Genomic DNA, 20,561 nt, shown 5'->3' with positions numbered 1-20,561 from the left:
GAAAAGAAAAGAAAAGAAAAGAAAAGAAAAGAAAAGAAAAGAAAAGAAAAGAAAAGAAAAGAAAAGAAAAGAAAAGAAAAGAAAAGAAAAGAGAAAAGAAAAGAGAAAAGAAAAGAGAAAAGAAAAGAAAAGAAATCTATCATGGTAGCTAGGACAAAAATCCTGAATTTCTGTATCAATTTTTCTTATTCCAGAAAGCCACTTCCTGATTTGTTTTTTTTTTTTTATTTATTTTCTCCTATCCAGTTTCTATTTTCTTATGCTTCTAGAAATTTTGGGTGGTTGGGTTCCTGCATAGCAGGCTAAATGTACTCTCATGGTCTCTCCAGTGTTTCATCTTTTCTCCACATTGATGTGGGTTCAGGCTGCCACTGAAAAGCTGTTGTCCTGTCCTCCCTCATCCCATTTCAGGACTGTGATTCCTCCCATCTTCCGTGCACCAGAACTAGTACTTTTTTGGTCTGAAGGATAAACTAGAAGTTTTGGGCTCTTTTCTGTACTGGTTTTCAGCATCAGACACCTTTTGCAGACTCCTTAGAATTTCTTCCTAATATTTAATCTAAATCTACCCTCTTGCAGTTTAAAATGATTTCCAGCTGTCCTTCCACTATACTCCCTGATAAAAAGTCCATCTATGTCTTTCCTGTTGGCCTCCTTTAGATACTGGAAGATACTACAAGGTCTCCCTGGAGCCTTCTTTTCCCGAGGCTGAACAGCCCCAACTCTCTCAGCCTACCTCCATGGGAGAGGTGCTCCATTCTCATGCTCAACCCGGTGGCCCTCCTCTAGGCTTCCTCCAACAGATCCCCATCTTTATTACACTGGGAGGCTGACAAATGGATGCAGTACTCCAAGTAGGGGTCTCACAAAAACGCAGTAGAGGTGTAGAATCACTGCCCTCAACCTGCTGCTCCTCTTTCTTCTGATGCAGCCCAGGATACAGTTGGATCATGTCCAGTTTCTCATTCACCAACATGCCCAAGTCCTTCTCCACAGGGCTGGTTTCAATCCACTCATCACTCAGCCTGTGTCCATGTTTGGGATTACCCCAACCCAGCACAAGACTTGGCCTTGTTGAGATACATGAGGACTGCACAGGCCCAGCCCTCAACCTGCCCAGGTCTCTCTGGATGGAATCCCTTCCCTCTAGAATATCAGTCACGCCAGTGAACTTGTCATCCCCAGACTTGCTGAGGGTGCACTCAATCCCATTGCCCACGTTCCCATGTTAACATCAGGATGTTAAATAATCAGATCCCAGAGGGACACCACTCATCACTGGTCTCCACACAGCCATCAGACCATTGACCACAACTCTTTGAGTGTGTCCATTTCCTTATCCACTGTCCACCTGTCAAATCCATGTCTCTCCATTTTAGTGTCAAGGATATGCATGGGATAGTACAAAATGTTTTACACAAGGTAAATGGTAGATCTCAGTCTCTGTTCTCTTATCCATCACTACTATATCCCTGTTGTAGAAGGCAACCAAATTTGTCCTTTTTGCTGAGTTTCACCTTACAGTGTCATGTAAGTGCACACTGCAGTACCGGTTCTCCCTGGGTGATCCTCCCTGTCCTCTGTCAGCACCAGCCTGGGAAAGGAGCAGGGAAATCCATGCATAAACTTTGACTGTGCTGCTGCAGTGAGTGAGGCTTGTGGAATGAAAGACTTGGACAGAAACCAAGAAAAGTGGTGGTATGTAGGGCTGCTGCAGAGCCAAGGTGTTAATGACATGCCGGCTAGGAAGAGTAAGTGTGATCCAAGGCACTGCTGCACTCTTTCAGCATCTTTGTTGGGCACGGGAGAGGAAAATTAGGCTTATATGTTACAGTATTTCCATATGGAGCTACTGTAATGCATGGAAGTACACTAAGGCTTGTGATGAGCGTGGAAGGGTAAACAGCGATAGGTGCCTCTGTGGTTCCTCATCCCTTCCCTTTCTAAAAATACAGGGACAAGAATACAGGGAGGAAAAAAAGCAGGTGGTGTTACTGAAATATGGATTCTGTAATTCTTACAGGGTGTGAAGGGTGTGAGAATTGGATCTTTCTCAAAGCAAGGAATTAATTATGCTGCTTACAAGTTGGAATAATGTGAGGGTGCACCACATGAGCTTCCTGTTGTAGTGCTGGTGCACCTCCACAATACCTTCTTTTCCACTTCCAGGCTTATTTTAGGCAGTGTTTATTTGTATCTTGTGTGGCTTGTAGTAAGATAGAAGTTGCAAGTAAGCATCAGTATAGACAATATCTTGTCTTTTAATAGTGACAAGATATGGGAGGATCATGGTGAGTAAGAGTGGGGTAACCTGATTCTTGTGGAGATGTTTATCCTGTCTCTGTCTTTCAGAGTCCTGGTTCACTGTGAATGTTTTAATTTTAAATCCCAGTCTTTATTGATGAGTGGTGAGATTTTGGCACTTGCATGTCCCTGCTGTGAAGACTTATTTGTGATTTTTCTTTCTGTCTCCTCAAATATGAATACTCCCTAATTTCACTGAGTGATCAGTTATTCTTGTGTAATGTGAAGCAGAGCACAGAAAATCTGCCTTTTCTCTGTGCCATATTGTATAATTGCATTATGTCTCTTGTAATCTCTCCTTTGTAAGGTAAATAGTTTTTCTGTCTTTTCTCATGTTAAAATTTATCCAAATCCTTTATTATTCCCACTATTATTGTCTGAATCCCCTCTAACAGTGCAGCATTCATTTCTTGAGATGCTGTTACGACTGCAACATGTGTCACAGCAGAGATAACACTGATCTACATGAGTCACCTCCCCACTGGTCACCATTTCATTCACCATTTATCCTAATTTCTTTTAACTACAATTAATAATTTCATTTAGAAGAGTGTTCTTCCTTGAGAAGGGTTCTGTGACCCTGAGGTGTCTTTACTGAATTGATAAAGTTTGCTTTGAAAGTATGTGTAATTACATTTTCTCCCTATAGTACATGCTGATTTCAATATTGAGCTCATCACAATATTTTCTTTTCACCCAGCATTTTTTAGGTTTATCTTGATATTCTTCACTGTCATTTTTCATCTTTCCTCACCAAATAGTTGTGTTTTATCTGTAGGTTTTGCCATCTCATTGTTCATCTTCTTTTCCGGATAAGAATAAATGTAATAAAAACATAGAACTGAGTTTACCAAACCTTCTTCCTGTTCTGAAACAATTATTATTTGGAGACATATTCAGATGAATAGATAAATTCTTTTTATGTAGATTTCAATAGCTAAAAGACTAGATTGCAGCTACTTTTTTTTTTTTTCCATATGCCAAAACCATAAGAAAACTAACAGTCTACCAAATTATTTTACAGACCCTGTCCAGAAGAATTTCAAATCCCTATTTGGAAACTCCTTCAAATAAGGTACTTGTGAAGCTTCTTTTTAATTCTGTTTCATCAAACAACATGTGAGGAATGCTTCTGCTTCAGTTCAACCTCTTAATGGTAGCTTTGAAGACACTTGTGAATGTGACCTGCAGTTAAATCCAGTTAAGAAGTTAGTTATCACTTTGTGTGTGTGTGTGACACAAATCATGTCCTTCTATTTCTGAGTTTGCAAACTGAATTGTTGTTAATTCCAGTGTGCACTTGCTTCCCAGTCACTTCAATGATTGCCACAGTTTAGCTTACTTTTACACTATTTGAGAACTGTGGTTTGCGTGCCACAAGATGAACGTCTGGCTTGCTGTCTCAGGTCTATTCTGTATGCCTTAAAAAGTTCCTAAACGTAGGAAGCAAACAAACAAAAAGATGAAACCAAACAGCATCAAGTTAGTTCTTTGTGTCACTTGGTGTGTATTGATGGGACAGTGAGGAAACATCACAAAACAAGCCCAAGGTAAATTCTTCAGTAAGGAGTGGTACAGGGAGTCTGGGTGGAACATGGTTTTATGGAAGACTGATTTAGGTTCTGTTTTGACAGACACATCTGCAGCCTTGAGGTGCAGGGTAGAAACCAGGTGTGGGGGAATCAGAGGTGTGTCCATTCTGAAAGGCCATATCCTCCTGGCAATGCATGGATGAACTGATCTACAGCTGTCATAGGAAACCTCCAAAGGTTCTGAACAAAAAGACTATGAAATAGTGTTTCAGTGCGTATTAGGCTTGAAATAAATTATTTAGCCCAAATACATTGGAAATTATATCTATTTTAAACTATATTTGTGTGATTTTGCAATAGCTCATATGTCTCTGCTTTGCTAGAATAACATGTGTTTTCATTTAACTTTCTCAAAAGTAAAGCTGATGGATGGCTAGTAAAACCTTCCTTTTCTAGGGAAGCCAATCTAAAATCAGCCCAGCTCATAGGGCACCTGCAACACATGATACAACTGGCAGAAGCTGGGGTGCATTTCCTGCGAGACTTTGAGTGCTTGCTTGTCATTTACCTGTGAAGAAGGCATTGCTCAAAGGGAGGGAGTGGACAGTGGCAAGGCAATTTACTACAGCAGGAATAAATCCCTGTTTGTCACAGTTTTCAATTTCTCTTTTCATTCAGATTTATGGAGAAAGTTCTTCCTGTGCTGGGAGAGCTCTCAGGAATATTTTTACTCTACAAGCTTCTGACCTGATTAAAGACAGGGTGTACCTTACTGGCATTTGCAGGTAAATCAAAATAATTTGTTTTAATCAGTTTTAAGAGTTTTTATTTGCATTTATCCATGCCTCTATGATTTGACAAGAGAGTAAATTCTGAGTGAAAGATTCTGCATATGTCACTAAGAATTGAAAAAATTTTCTTAAAACATTTCTTTATGTTGTTTATGTTCTTTATGTAAACATGTTATGTTTATATAACATGTACCTTTATATGTTTTCTTGCATTACAATGTCAGTTTTCAGAAAGCAGCAGTGGCCTGATTGTATATCCATTTATTCAAATGCTTATGATTTTCACATACAATAGTGTTTGTCAGTTATTTTGATGGAAAGAAAGAGTATTAATTTCAGCCCTGATTTGGTGTTACAAAAGAGCTTAATTTTATTCTAGGATTTAGTGACACAGTGATTCCTGCATGTAATTTATGGAATATTTCTGTAATGAAGTGATTTTCCATTTGTGTTGCCTTGTAGCATAAATACTTCCTCCTATTTTCAGTTATACCAAAATATACAGCTCTCTACTATAGCACCATTCATTCACACCTGTGTTTAAGAGAAATCCATTACTTTTTAATTATTGTTTAAATATACACATTTACCATTAAAAGTACATCCCAGAGCAGCACTTAAAGGTCTTACATATATTGTTTAGCTATACTGATTATGCCTATGCTCAGAAAGAAAAGAAAATCCTGAGGCTAAAAGTTGGATTTTATTTATCTCATGCATCTTTGGATGAACTGTATGCAGCACAAATTGATAAAAATGCTACATATTGCAAAGTATACTACATGAATCAGGTATGTAAGGGAACTTGCTCTTCTAACATAAGTTCCCTCATTGTAGCTGGAGGTATCCCCTGAGGCTTGCCAATGTAATTTCTTCCCCTGAAATGAATAGGTGTACAAAAATTAGGAGTTGAGACAAAGAGTTTTCTATGCTGAGCAAAAAGGCTTTTTGGTAGCTTTAAAAATAGCTCTTTATTATAAAAGAATGTTTTAACATTGCTGTAGTTTAAGAAGTGATGTTTTGCCTGTTTTCAGGAGAAGTTGTGTTGGATCAGAACTCGTGGACTGGCTTTTGGAGCAGTGCCCTTTTGTCAAGTGCAGATCTACAGCAGTTGGAGTGTGGCAGCTCCTCCTGGATATGGGCATTATATTGTCAGGTCAGTCCTGCCACTACTTCCAGTGTGAGGAAGGCTATCTCTGTCTCCTGCATAGGACAAGAGTTGTGGTTTTGATCAGAGGAGGGAAAAGAAAAAAGCACAGATTGATCAAATTTTCTTGCCAGTTCTTTATTCTACTATCTTTTTGGGAGGCTCACGTCTGTGACCTTTCATTTCACAAATACCTAAGATCAATCCTTTGTTTGTGGCAATTTTGTTCCCTTTGCTTTAGCAACTGTAATTGCCTATTATCAAGTTGCAGACAGAGTGCTGGTCTTTTCCAGGCTTTTTTTTTTCTTTCCCACAAGCTATTTTAGGTTTCTCACAAGACAGCAGCTGTTTAGACGCTGCAGATTATGGCTTTACCAGATGACTTCTGTAGCTATTAATGATTTTCTTTTCCTCTCTGTTTTCCACAATTTTTAATTACAGTGGGTTGAGAGAGGACCCAGCTCCTTGAGATGGTAGTGAGGCCAGGTCCTACCCTGCTGTCCCCAGCTCCACCACCAAACTGAGGGATTTGGTTCAGATAACATGGTTGGTGATAATTTCACTGGTAACCAGCCTCTGGATATCTGATGCTTTGAGGCTGGGACTGCTTAGGCAGCTCAGCTTAGGTCATACCCCACCCTGGGGTCTGTGCTAGACATTTAACCTCTTTCTTGTGAAAAGGTGAGGAGTTGTGGAAGATTTCTGCATGTGTACACTGACAGTGTAAGGTTTTTTTTCAACTAAACTGACAGCATGTCTGGTGGTGCAGCCTCAGCAAGGGCTAAATTATTTGTTGCAGGAGCTTGTGCTTTTGGCTTTGGACTCTGTCCCTTCTTCCCTAGCAAACAAATCTTTCAGGGAAGACAACAAGTAAATCTTATCCAGGTTTAGTCTACAAATCCAGTAGCCCTGAATTTGAGGAAAAGCTGGAATAATGATGGGCTGCATCCCCATTACTAAACTTTGTTTACTGGTGCCTGATCATTATTGAAAACAGTATAGAAACCAATGGAAACTGAGGAATCTAACAAAAAAGAGAAAGGTTTTAATTCCCTAAACCTGAACTGATTCTGAAATTGACTAAACACTCATCAGTCTTAAGACTTAAATTTCAGGCTCCTGGAGATCTTTAAACTGAGGTTTTGGGGTTTTCCTGTTTCTATGCACTGAATTAAACTGAGGATTGTTTCTGTGCTGAATATTCAATCCTTTTTTCCAAGTGATGGTACAACTCAGCATTAAGATCAAGTGTAATACAGAATGTATGTTACATGGTGAAGGTTTAAAGGGTATCTAATATTATTTTTCTAACAGTGGACAGACAACTCTATTTTCAAGACAGTCATGCTTTCTACCAGTTCTCAGCGGATGAATGTACCTACCTTTTCTGTGAATTTGAGAAAGAGGAAGCATGGAAGAATGGAGTAAAGCTCCTACTTCAACTGCTGCCACTGTCTCCTCCCAGGATTGACATGTGCAATCTGTAAGTGTGTGTGTACAGCTGTTTGCAACTTCTATTGACCATTTTATAAGTATCTGGCCTTATAATGACACTGTTTACCCCAAAATCACCTTGCAAATGAGACAGTATTTTTGGGGGGGTTGACAAATCTTGTAGAGATGTGCTTTTCATCTGAGAAGGTCAGTATGGGTACAAAAATGGAGACACTTGACTAGGAGTTTTGGACATATTACAGTTTTTAAGCACTGTATTGCTGCCTCTAGCTTGCTATACTACCTTGGCACGTGGGTTTTTTTTGTCTTCTCTTACATTTGGAAGTTTGGCATTAATTTGGCAGCAGGGATGCTCTGGTGCTGATTGACTAGCAGATCAGATGCCCTTGTCATGTGTCAGGATCAGGTTTCAGATGGATTGACAAGATGGGTGGAAATGTGGTACCTTCGGTCATTTGATTTTAATTTTCTAATGTATTTTTGCAAGAGCTCTGTAAACTCATATTATTATTCCTTTTTCAGAATATGCCTTTTAAGGGTTTTGCTTCCTATGTGTCTCCCCTTTCACTTGTATGTTATTGTGCTCTTTGTGCTCAGGTGTCTGCACTGAGTGGCTAGAAGGAAAACATAGTTATTTGTTCCACAGTGAGAGGCCAAAATAGAAGAGAAAGGTGTTAGTGAGAGCTCTGGAGGCTCATGACAATTTATGCTTTAGTAAATCTGCAGGAGCTGGCCTGAAGAGACAAGTTCAGTTAAATTCTTTCATTGTCCCTAGCATGATGACCCTCCAACCCAATACTTTGGAGAACTATTACCCTGTCAGTACCAGAATTTATTCTTTTTGATGCCAAAGACAAATCTTTCTTCTATGAGTACTTTCCTTCTCTGCATACTAGCTTTTAAAACTGCTCATTCTCAGAGGTGAATATCCAGTAGAAATATTTTAAAGGAGCACAAAGTCAGAAAACCCTGTAAGCTGTCTCAAGCCCAGATTCTTAAATTCACGCATGCTGAGTTGGTAGGAAGAAACCTCAGTAACTTGGCTGCATGGTTCAGGGCAGAAACTTGATTCCCCTCCCTACTCCTGACTGCCCTCACCAATCAAATATTGGCAGTTTTGGAGTGGAGATTCCCTTCAAAATGCATTTATTTGATCAGCTTGAGTGAGTGTAGACAAGTGACAAGAACCCCAAGCTGGCTAGAGCAGCAGGACTGAAAATGATCTTCTAAGCAGCTGACTCACATGGGAGAAAACCTTTGACTACTTTTGCAAATAGAAATTCTTGTCTTCCAGCCAACTCTGGTGCTAAATGGTGTGTCTGTCCCTTAAATATCAGGGCATTTTGATCTTGATTTTAGTGGGAATTGGGATTTTTCTCATCACTGTAAATCAGACCACTTTTCGTGGTTTGTGTCTACTTGTTCAAAGAATTTGAATCAGAAGGACAGGACAGATGGGTCATATTGATATGTTACGTGAAGGATGCTGGGTAGGAAAATGGATTAAAAGCTTTTTAGGTTCAAGTTTACACTCTGCAGTTTTATCATTTCAGTGCAACTGTCATTTCCAGTGGAAGATGATCCCTGTCACATGAATTGAACAATTATTCATTAATGTACATTTCCAGCTCCTTCCTGCTCGCATTATTCAAATTTGAGTTGAAGCTGGATTCCTTTTGGGAATATTGTCACTGAAAAATTGTTTTCTGGAGCTTTTACCTGTCAGATTGTGAGGGTGATTTTTGAAAAAGTATATATTGTAGGAATTGAATTTTAAATAATGCTGTACCCTTGAGGGAATGTGATGTTAAAGCAGAAGGAGACTTTTCCAGGTTCAAAATTCTTCATGCTTGATGCAAATAATAAACTGCTAAAACACAGCCAGAAATGCAATAGGTGTGATGAGATGTTTGTTAAAGTTGCCTTACCTGGTTAAATAAAGCCATATACTCTTTTTCATGAGGAAAGAGGGCAATTCTAAAAACCTTTCCTTGCAGGGTTTGTCTTTTCTTGTCTATATAAGCTGTTTTGCATATCATTAAGATATGAGATATCATTAAGATATTTTATAATTTAATATTTTTGTACTCATTTTTCTGTCTTAGCTTTTCTCACAGTCTATAATGATTGCATTACCCCTATAAGTACGTAGGGGTAGGGAAACTCTTACTTCATTAATTCAATTCCCTGCTTTTGATGAGATCAGAAGCAAATGCCCATTTGTGCACCAGAAGGGAGCATTGGCAGTCTCATGCTGGTCCCAGGGGCCAGATGCTCTGTCTCCTCTGCAGCTGTGGACAGCAGCCTTGTGCTTGCCTGGGCTGCTGGGTGCATCAGTGGGTCCCTGGGGTACCACGGTTCTGCTCTCCCAGAAGGAGTCTGTGGACCTGAGTAGGCAGCAGCAGCTCTGGGCACTTCCTTCAGCAGCTGTTCTGGAAACCTTGTTAAACAGACATAGCTCAGATTTGACTTGCTGTATGGATTTTTGAGTGAGCTTTATTTGTTCCTGCTCAGTTTTAGTGGTGTTACCAAATTACTACAGGAAACTCTACAATGAAAGTACCGGTCTGAAGTGTGAGATGTGCTTATGATTCCTGAATAAATGCTCCCTGTTGGCCTTGGTGGAAATTCCTTACACTCAATATAACATTGGTGGGAATTCACCATGGAAAACAAGTCAGAACATAGCAGATTTTCAGCAGGTCACGCTAATCAGAAGGCTAATGTTGTGTGTATTCCACAGGATTCAGACCCTGTAAATGTTGTCAAATTAGATGGGACAAATGCAGAGGCTTCTTAGGGCTGTTAAACACCCCATGTTAATCATAGTCATTCTACTTGAGTAGAAAACAAGTGAATATGGCAATAGCCTGGGAACAAAAAATCTGAATTGAAAGCTGTGCCATGGACTTCCTTACAACCTTGAGCAATCACTTAGGCTCTTATTCAATGCCTGCTGAATTCTTTCCCAGTTACTGCAAGGTTGTTGTATCAGGTGTTTAATCCTTGTGTGCTTCTATTTCCTTCTTTGTAAATGGGAGTGTTTATAACAATTCCCAGAACCACTGGTAGACTTGGTGAACATTTCAAGAATGCACTTGGTACCTGAGACTGTTGAAATGTAGCCCATAATATTTTTTAAAATTATTGGAAAAATATGTTAACAGATTTTTTTTTCTTAATATTGCATTGGTTTTTACTTTCAGGAGTGTTGCACTCTGTCTTCTGTCCTGAAACAATTTTCATTTTATTGATATCAGAAAAGTAACCATTCTTAAAAGTAATTTGGTTTTAATGCTAATAGTCAGGATGGGATATTGATTTATTTACTACCTTATGGAGTTCCTGGAAAGCTTTTGCTGAACACAAACAGTTCTTGGTTATTGTATGGAAAATGACTTACCTGCTTGCAGATCTAGGACATGCATCCCTGCATCTCACTCTGCTTAGCAGACCGAGCCCACAGATCACTGAACTGTGTAAGCACTAATTTGCCTGGGCTTTGTAGCTACTGTTTGGTACCAAACTCACTAGGTCCTAGCTGTCCACTTTTGAAAAAATTAAGGTGATAACTGTTGCTTTTGGTCCATTGGCCTGGTCATAATATACCCTTCCTCCCTGATTCTGAAGAGCTGACTCTAATTTTTAGTGTATTCATGGTTTCAGAAGTATTTGATACTCATAGGCAGATAAATACTGGGGGAGTATTTTTAAATAGAAAATGAAGCCATAAAGGCCCAAGAAGGAGCTAGCTATGCTATGTGCTGATCTGGGTTTATAGATTGCATCTGTGGCTGTGTCTATTGAGCTGCTGTCTTCTGCCTCCAACTTGGAAGAATCAGGTCCTAGCCTGGTTCTGAGAGATCAGAAGAGAACAGATGTGTAGGGAAATATCTAAAGAGTTCAGTTATTTTAATCACATTCCAAATTATAAAGAGAAAACCTGAATAAATCAGTCTTTGTAAATTAAAATGCATTCATTTTTTTTCTTTTGGGCTGTTTGTAACATTTAAAATGTTAAACCACATTTTCTTTGAATAGGAAAGGCAGTTGTGAAAATAATTTTGATTTTAATCTGAATTACCATTTTGATCTGAATTTGCTTGCCCCAAAATGAATGCATGTGTCATTCTGTGCTTTCTGACCTTAATTTTTTAATCAGGGAATGAAATTTCATGGGATGTAAGAACCACAATATACCAGCTGCATATTCCAGATGTGTTGCCAGCTCTCTCCCTAAGGACATCAAGGCATATAAGCAATTAAATAATTTAGTCAAAGACAGAAGCTTCTGCTAATACCTGGGATTTATGTTTATTACAGCAGCTGCAGTTTTGTGTATCTGTTCAGCTGGCTGGCATGCTTCTTGAATACCATGAAAAGTAAAGATCTCAAGGGCATTTCCTTTTACTTCTTCTTGTAGTTCTAACCCTATCACTTTGGTATAATGCTTCTGATTGTCAATAAAGCTTCTGAAAGGTTTCCAGATAGTTTAGTGATGGGAATTAGACTGTTTTAAAGATCAACTCAGTCTTATCCTGTACTGTCCACTTTTGTGTGGCTATTTCCATGTGGGCCAGACTTCTGGGACAGTTTCTGGGAGAGTTCTACCTTCACTGCCTCATTCTTGAAAAGACACATTAAGTCTCTTTCTTGTGAGTTACTGTCAAGACAACCTAATATTGTTCTCAGCCATTACTTTAGTTTGGTTGTTTATGGCTTCTTAAATGTATTGTTTTCAGTTTCAGTTATTTTTCCTGAATATCGAATTTCTCATGTCACAAAATTGTTTTGATGTTTTCATCTTGTCTGTTTTCATCTACATGAAGTTGTATTCCATAGGTGTTGCTCCACATCTTAGCAAAGCTGGATGGTGGGCAGATAGAAAACTCTTTGCTCTGTTTATAGAGTATGTTTTTAGCAAAGCAAAATATGCAGTCAAATAAGCAACTCGGATTAAAAGGGTCCTGCATTCTTCAGTTCTTCATCATATTTTTATAGCTGAAGAATTCTCTCACTGCTTCATGTTGGTCGGATCAAAAGAGTTCTTGACAGCAAGGGACAAAGGGTGTACTCTGTCATTACTGACATGATTAATTATTGTCGTGTTGCAGTCCTCATTTTGATGTGGAATCTCAAAGGCCCTTTTACATTAGTGCCTGTGGCTACACAGTTCCTTACTTTCCAGGAATCAAAAGATGTTGAAACAGAATGAAAGAAATAATAAAATCTTATTTTTATTTTTTAAGGCCTGATCAAAAAATAGAAGATACAGCAGAAACCAATGCTGAAATTCTTGCTCGTCTCACTTCTGCGGTAAGGTCATTGCATCAAAGTTTGAACTGATCATGTTTGAAATATTGTCATGTTTTGGATCCTTTCAAATTAAAGACTTAGTCTAAGTGAACAGATGTTTGTATATGAAGACAGTTTTTTTAGTCTCTGGAAGGGGAGAGCTTTGCTGAGGTCTTAGTGTACAATTCCAAAGCTATTAAAATCAACCCAAGCAAGGACTGCAGCAGCCTGCTCTTGTAATAGGTGCTGTTCGTGGCCCAGAAGACACCAACCTGGAGGACCAAGGTGACTTTTGTGTGATGTGCTTTACACTCGGACCCTTGTGTTCAAGTGTACACCCATGGGAGACAAAGGGAGAGAAAAGTCTTCAGGAGCCCTTGTGCAGATTCTCATGGACTTCTGAGGAGACCCACCTGGGAAACCCGAGCTTCCCAACTATGTTTAGCCTCAGTAAACTCCACCATAATAAACAGTAGCTCATTCTGTCTGTGCTAGACTTTGGTGCATCTTGCCTGTCTTGTGAGATCCCTGTTGTAAGAAACAGACAGACAGGACTCCAGAAAGTTAAGCCAGACTGACTCAATTTGATGTAACTGTATGATAGCACAGAGTGCACCATCAGAAAATTAGCAAGCCATGCAACAATGGGAGGAATGTGTGGTGACCATCCCTGGAGGTATTTCAAAGATGTGTGGATGTGGCACATGGGGACATGGTTTAGTGTAGACTTGGCAGTGCTGGGTTGACAGCTGGACTTGATCTTACGGGTCTTTTCCAACCAAAATAATTCTATGACTCTGTGGTTGTGCTGCCACTTAGAGGGACTTTGACAGTCTGGAGAGATGGGCCAACAGGAATCTCAGGAAAGTCAACAAAGGGCAATGCAATATCCTGCATCTGGGAGAAATAACCTCATGATTCTGTACAGACTGGGGGCTGTTCTGCAGGAAAGAACCTGGGGGTCCTGGTACACAGCAGGTTGAACAAGAAACATGCCCTTGGGGCAAAGAAAGCAAGTTCTTCTTGAGCAGCACTACCTAAAACAGGTGATCATTCCCCTCTCCTCAGCAGTGGTGTGCCAGATGTGGAATGTTGGGTCCAGTTCTGAACTCTCAGTACAAGAGATATGGATGTCCTGGAGTGTGTGTGAATGACCACGCGGATGGTTGGGAATAGAGTACTTGATTTACCAGGAAGCTCTGACAAAAGTGGGAGTGGAGTTCAGTGGAGAACAGAAGGATATGGGAGGACCTTGTGGATGTGTACAAATACCTGATGGACAGGCTCTAGCTGGCCATGATTTTCAGCAGAGGTTTGGATCAGATGATCTCCAGAGGTGCTTTTCTACCTCTACCACTCTGTGACTGTGAAGTTCTGTGAACACCACACCTAAGTCATGGTATCATCAAAACATGGAATTAGAGTTAGTTCTGGTTTTGGTATGTGAGAAAGTACAGAGACAAAAATGAAGCAAGCAAGGTATAGTTTTTATAAAAAAGGCATGGGAATAAGACCTATTTTAAGAAAAATAAGTAAAGTGCTATCTTGAAATTGCTGGAAAATGGAAGGAAAGGAGAATTTTTGCTGTCTTTTGAAAAGACAAATTTCTTTACAAAACACATTTCATAATGTGTTTGGAAAGCCAGTGATTCTGTATATCTTTATAACTGTATAACTTTATGCAACACTCTTTTAAAATGCATGGCATAAGCAAATGCTGTGTTTTAGATTTCTTTTTATTGTCTCAATATTTAAATTCCTTGTTTTTGCTGCTTTTTTTCTTAACTGAAAATGAATGGTGAATTCAGAACCTCAAAATCCTCCATTTTTGTTACTGTGCAGAGCAAAAATAGAAAACTGTGAAAGGCTTTCTGCAAAGTTATATTTTTTCAAAAACTTGCGAAACACCGACTCTATAAAACATTGCCAGTTCTCCTCAAAAGCTTTGCCTATCAAAAATAGAATAATGGGGGGGGTTTGTCAATTGAAAAAAAGGGACACACTCAACAAAACAAAGTGACCTTTGGAGTTTAAGAACTGGATCTAGCAGTTGCTGGATGCACTTGAGTGACATGCAAATCCTTAAACACCTAATTGACAGTGAGTTCAGAGTGCTTCACATCTGCAAGGTCAAGCCTGTGAACTACCTCCCGTGTCATTCTAACAATAGGGCACATGGACAGGGTTTTCTTAAATGAACCATTTCATTACTGTAGCTAACTAGCTGAAGAAAAATTAGACAGTTCCATCTCCAGATGGCCTGAGACCTATCTATTGCCATAGCGATGTCAAGAATCTGATCTTTTCTCCTGGATTTTCTGATTTTCCACAGCATTTTGTAGTGCCTCTATGATTTCTTGTCTACCCCTGGGGAAAAAGCATAAGACCAGAGCAGAATCCTCCAAATTTTAACATCTGTATATGAACCTTTCCTGTTTATCCCTCCAGAATATTGCCTTTCTTCCATACAGTAGATTGAGACCTAGAATACTCACTGCAACCTCATGGAAAGTCTTTTTATGTCCCAGAAGAATATGAAATCTCAGCTCACACCATTCAATAGAGGGCTGGTATCTAGGTTCTCTTTTTTTTGTAAGCAGGACCTGGAAACTGAAAGTGAAGTTATTACCTATTACTGGAAATGTGTTCCCAGTGGCTTTTTGGCTCACTGCATGTTTATGTATTTTGTACAAAATTAAAATGTTCTTCTTTGAAGAATTCATAATTGAAAATCCTGCTCATGATGCTCTTCACACCAGTATTTCAGAAGTGTGAAAAACCCACAAAATCATCCCTATTTCCAGCCCAGCACTAAAGCAGTCAAAGATTAGGGTTGACTTTTTAACTGGAGATGCAAATCCCACGTCTATATCTTCTACTTTTCTTTTTGCTTTTCATGGGATAAAAAAATTATTTTTTTTTTGAGGGGTCAGAAGAAAGTTTCTGTGTCAGCTTTTTTTTTCAGGGGATTCCATTCCAAGTTTCCAAATCTACACTGACTGTGAGGATATAAACCAAGCAACATTGGAGGAATCTGTGTGCCTAAAAAAATCCCTCTTTTTACCTATCAAATTATATGCTTATATCATATGCTCCATTACACCAGGCACCAACAAAACCATCAAACTTAAATTCTAAAGGCAGGCAGTGCAAAATTTGCAAGCAGTGCAAAATGCCATTAGAAATACATTTGCATCAGATAATCTTTTTGGTCATGAATTTTTTAAAAAAATGCAATGATTAGTCATGGGTTTAAAAAAGCATTCCAGAGCCATCATGCATCCCATGTTGTGTCCTGAAGAGCAGCTTCATATTCAGTGTTTTGTGTGCTAAAAGCAGAACACAGTGGGATGGCTGTGATTCCACTGCAAAGCTTTTTTACCTTAGCTTGTGAGGAAACAGAAGAGAATATCAGGGTGTTAATGAGGTGTATCTGGCAAATAGTTTTCTTGTACTTTAAGGCATCAGCCAATATTACTTTTATTTAGAGTCCATCAAACTATCGTAACTTGAGATGCAAAAATGTGAACTAGACTCTTGGTGATTTTCAAAACCCTGCTGTGTAGAGACTTCTGCTGCAGGATTTGATTTTGACATTCTGTAAGGATTGACACTTTATATTTGAAGTCCTGCTTGGCACAATGGCATCTAGAATACTGTCTCACAAAAAGCTACCATGGGCAGAAAAAAGAGAAAGGAAAAAAGTAGAGGTGGTATGCACTGTCTGCTAGATGCACAGTTATGTCTCACTATGACAAAATTATAAGATTTGTGATGAGAAGACCAGTAGTTGTCATTTACTTTTTAAAATTCTCCATTCTTTGAAGACAAGATTCACCATATAAATGAGCCATTTGTACTTAATCAAGCAGAAGTATACCTGGGTATCACTTTCTAGGCATACTCTTCTCTGTTGCAAAAAGAAGGAGATGTGGTAACACGCCAACTACCTATTTAAAATGTTCTCTTTCAGACTTTCATAACATTTCTGTAAAGACAGTGTGGTGAACTGGCCTTTAAGCGGAATCAGTTTTGACATCTACAATGCTACTCAAATGGGATACTGTTTGGATAGTGTTAGCTTTGTAGCAACAAGCTGTATGTATGAAACATTTTTTAAAATTTAATGTGTCAATATGCTAGGCGGAGTTCGTGTTTATATATTTTATTTTGTGTCTGCATTATTATCTTCAATGTGATGTGCAACTATTGATTTTGTCAAACAGGCGGTAACTGAAATCCTATTAGGAAGAAGTATGGTAATGGGTAGCATGTGTGCAGTGAGGAATGAGTGCTGTACATGGATTTCCATTGGTGTAATAATGCAGAGGAATTGCATGCCCAGCAGGAATGTCAGGTGCATTTATGCTAAAATAGACAAAAGCATATAGATTATGAAATCTAGGGACGCCAATCAAATCCAGAAGGATGCTCAGCAGGACCAATTCTTTGTGATTGGAGTGAATCCTATGAGAGAGAGCTCAGATTATCATGATGGAACACTTTGATGAAGGAACTTTTGCTTACTGTTAACACCAAAGAAACATATTTTCCTCCTGCTTTATCTGAAGGGTTTTGCTCAAGTTAAGTAAAAGACCAGCAGCATTCCTGGCCAGCAGGAAAATATGAAATATTTAGCTTGAACTATGACATAGACAAAATATAGAAACCCAGCCTTTTAAGTACCTGTGATTTTAGCACTATCTTTCAGACCTAAAAGGTGCCCCCTTATAAGCAAAAGTAATGCTGGAAATACAACTGCAGGATGCCACAATGCTGCCTTTTCCTCTGACAAGATGGGTTTTTCTTTGCAGCCATGGAGATATTTGCATTTCTTGAATGTTTGACTGGGTTAAGTGATACATTTGCAATTGTTTCAGGTTGTAGCATCTCTTAAGGATAATCTTAGGGTAATGTATTTGTTAAATGCTAAAAGATAAAGATGAGACATCAGTGAAATGCTTCTTACTGTCAGTAACCTGTGACAATAGACCAGAACTGAGACATCGACATGAGTTTAACCAAGGGAGAGGGTCCGAGAAGTGTAGTCATGAAAAATCATGGTGTTGTTATTCAAAAACAGCTTGGGCTTTTATTGAAAATCCTGCTCTTTACTAGAGAGCTTGTATGTATTATTATAATACTTGTGTATAGCAGTTGCTGCAAGGAAGCACACAAGTTGTTTTTCCGCAGAATAACTGTTCTTTCTCATTTTACTTGAATTTTATGCTTACATTATCCATGATTAATATTTCTCCAGACATGGGAATGAGTGTACAGGAAGGAAGGAAGGGAAGGTAGTACTGCCAGCTTGCACAATTGTGCTGGAAACAGGATGACATTTAAGAAAACCAGTGCACTGCCTTCATATTTTCCTGCTTGGAGTGGCAGAAAACTCAGTCCCTCTCAGTAGGGCAGCATCAAGGAATGGAAAAGATCCTTTTCCCTTGCAAGGACAGCAAAAAAATCTTCTTGGTCCTTTGCCACAAAGGAAAGAAGGATGCAAGCAGAGGAAGGATGTGGCCTCTGGTATGATTGCCTTCTGCCACACACAGAGTGTACTGCTGGGTCCTGAGAATCTGATCAGTGAGTGCTGGAGTTACTGAGATGTGGTACTCTGATGCCCTGAGTGATTTGGTCTGTCTTTCTGCTCAGACCACTATAGTGCTGACTATTCTTCTTTCAGATTTCAAGCTTCTCTTCAGAATAGGGAGGATATTGACAGTTAGTAATTGTATTACATTGAGAATCCTCTGTGGGCTTTGTGCCTTATGACCAAACTGCATATCTTGAGAAGGATGTTTGAAATTTCAAGTCTCTCAGAATCTGCATGTCAAACCTCCCACTGCAGAATAGCCTTGAACCTTGCCTAGATCTGTTAGACAAGATAGCTAGTATACACTGCTGGAGACTTTGTACAGAGAGGTGAGACTATCCCTAGAAAAGATTGGACTGTGACATATTTTTCTTTTGTTTTAATACTGAAGACAAGCTGTCCTGGGAAAATTGGAGAAATTGGAAGGAGCTGAGAGATCTTTAAAGAAATCTGAGAGCACTGATAGGGCAGAGGAAGGGAAGAACTGAGGTGTATGGAGCAGAGGGCATTTGGGGTGCTGTAGGCCAAGTGCAAGCCAGCTGCAGTGGGACAGATGATGGCAGTGAAGAAGTAGGAAGCATAAGAATAATTCATAGAAAAATGATAGAAAAAGAAATTATATAAAAAGTACAGAGAGAAGTGGACGTAGAGTTGAGCTGGCTAAAGAGAGAATATATATTCTCTGGTATATACAGAGAATATGAAGAATGCAGAGGCAAGAGGATGGGGAAGGGAGATGGTTAGCATGGCAGGGCTGTGTTACCACAGGCTAGTGAGGGAGCCTGTAAAACTGAAAATAGCCCTGACCTCTGCATTTTCATCTCAAGTGAAATTTTGGTCCTGAAATTCTCAGCCATGCTACTAGGAGAGGTTGTTTCCTCCTGGAAGGTCCAAAAAGTGAAAGTCAATTATATGCATGAACCTCTGGCAAACCTCAGCATGAAGGACTTTCTGATTCTGGAGTCACAGCATTACAGCGTGCTCATCAGAGGCAAAACAAATATGTAACAAGGGATGGGAGAAGATTCAAGTGTGTACTTGTGAAAGAGATATGCTGTGCAAATAAATTACATGTTGGGCTACTGAGTTGCCCACTCCCTAAGGAATGTGTGGCATTTACATGAAATTAAAATCACAGAATTCCCAGCTGAAAAGGATTTGCTAGGAAAATTGACTGTAGTTTCAAAACCAGGCATTGTTCCACTTGCAGTTGATTGCTCCAAAGCATTGATAGCTCTTATCTTACCAGTGTTGCATTTTGTTTTATTTGACTGTGCTAGGAACTATAACAATCCTTTTCTTTTCCTGATATTTTAGGTACAGAGAGAACTGGCTGCTGTCATTGCCTTGAAAGCAAGGAAGTCAGGTGAGTCAGGCTGAACTTCAGAGGAGTTTTTGTAATGCTGTTCCCTTTTGTCATTTCTTGAAGTATCTGAATTGTCACTGCTGTCTTTTTAATATGGGGAAGAAAAGAAAGTGATGGAGAATTTGTGTATACAGCAGAATGCAATTACAGTTAAGCTTCTCTCCTTCCAGCTCATTACATCTAATGACTTAGCTAACAAAATCAGTGTTACAGTTGAACTTGTGTCTCTTTCTGGCCAAGATCACTATTTTCTCTAGGCTTGTGCTTTATAAAAAACCTGATCTCTTTATTTGACTTACATTTAAGACAAATAAGTTGGTCTTTTTTTTTTTTTATCGTCCAGTATCTCATCCCATCATCTTTTCTGCCTTTTTACTGGCCCAGCCAGGTGTTCTGCTAAAGCAAAAAGACAGCTTCATGCACAAAGGCATTCTTTCCTGTCTGTACATCAGTATGGCTGGAGAGGCAAGTCTTCGATCAGGGCAGGAGAAGGGGAAAGGCAATGGGATACCTGGAAGCCTCTGGCAGTAAAAGCACTCGCAGCAAATGCTGGTGCCAGAGTGCAAAGGCACTGAAATATGTGCCCATCTCAGCTCCATCAGGGCTTGGTGGCACAGGCACTGCAGAAGGCAGAGTCTGCATTGCTGAGCTGGAGTGGAAGCAACTCGCTGTGTTTGCCAGGCACTGCACAGGAACCAACAGAACCTACTTGGCCAGACCTCACCCTTTACAGAGTTAACTCTCTGGTGTCTTCATGCAGTGTCTTCTGCACCAAGCTGAATGTGTTTCTAAAGTAAAACAGAGGTGGAGTGCCCGTAAATTATTAGCATGTTCCCAAAGCCATTGAGGTCTTTGAGTGCATTTTCACTGAGCATCTTTTGTGATTTCCAGTGATTTTTCTAGCAATCAAAGACACAGATCTTGTACTTCTTGATCTATTTTCTGACTGGTTCATTGTGCTGCTTCATAATATCTATCAGTTTGTCTGTGTCTTAAAAGTACAGCACAAAATTTACTACACACATGCACAACACACAGCATGGCATAGTAAACTGGAGGCACCAAGAAGATGTGG

At 39.4% G+C, this 20,561-nt stretch overlaps 1 protein-coding gene across 1 annotated transcript in view; it reads left to right on the top strand.

The window, feature by feature from the left end:
* Positions 1 to 20,561, top strand: part of RAPGEF5 (Rap guanine nucleotide exchange factor 5) — a 157,706-nt gene that overhangs the window by 25,545 nt on the left and 111,600 nt on the right. The window contains exons 2-7 of the mRNA XM_015618214.3: positions 3,329 to 3,379; positions 4,515 to 4,621; positions 5,662 to 5,783; positions 7,089 to 7,257; positions 12,479 to 12,545; positions 19,438 to 19,486. Coding sequence (XP_015473700.1) covers positions 3,329 to 3,379; positions 4,515 to 4,621; positions 5,662 to 5,783; positions 7,089 to 7,257; positions 12,479 to 12,545; positions 19,438 to 19,486 — 565 coding nt within the window. The remainder of the gene's footprint in view (positions 1 to 3,328; positions 3,380 to 4,514; positions 4,622 to 5,661; positions 5,784 to 7,088; positions 7,258 to 12,478; positions 12,546 to 19,437; positions 19,487 to 20,561) is intronic.

This window comes from Parus major, chromosome 2 (genome assembly GCF_001522545.3).
Source record: "Parus major isolate Abel chromosome 2, Parus_major1.1, whole genome shotgun sequence".
NCBI lineage: Eukaryota > Metazoa > Chordata > Aves > Passeriformes > Paridae > Parus > Parus major.
Note: the sequence above shows the minus strand (reverse complement) of the source record. Positions and strands in the feature narration are given on the sequence as shown.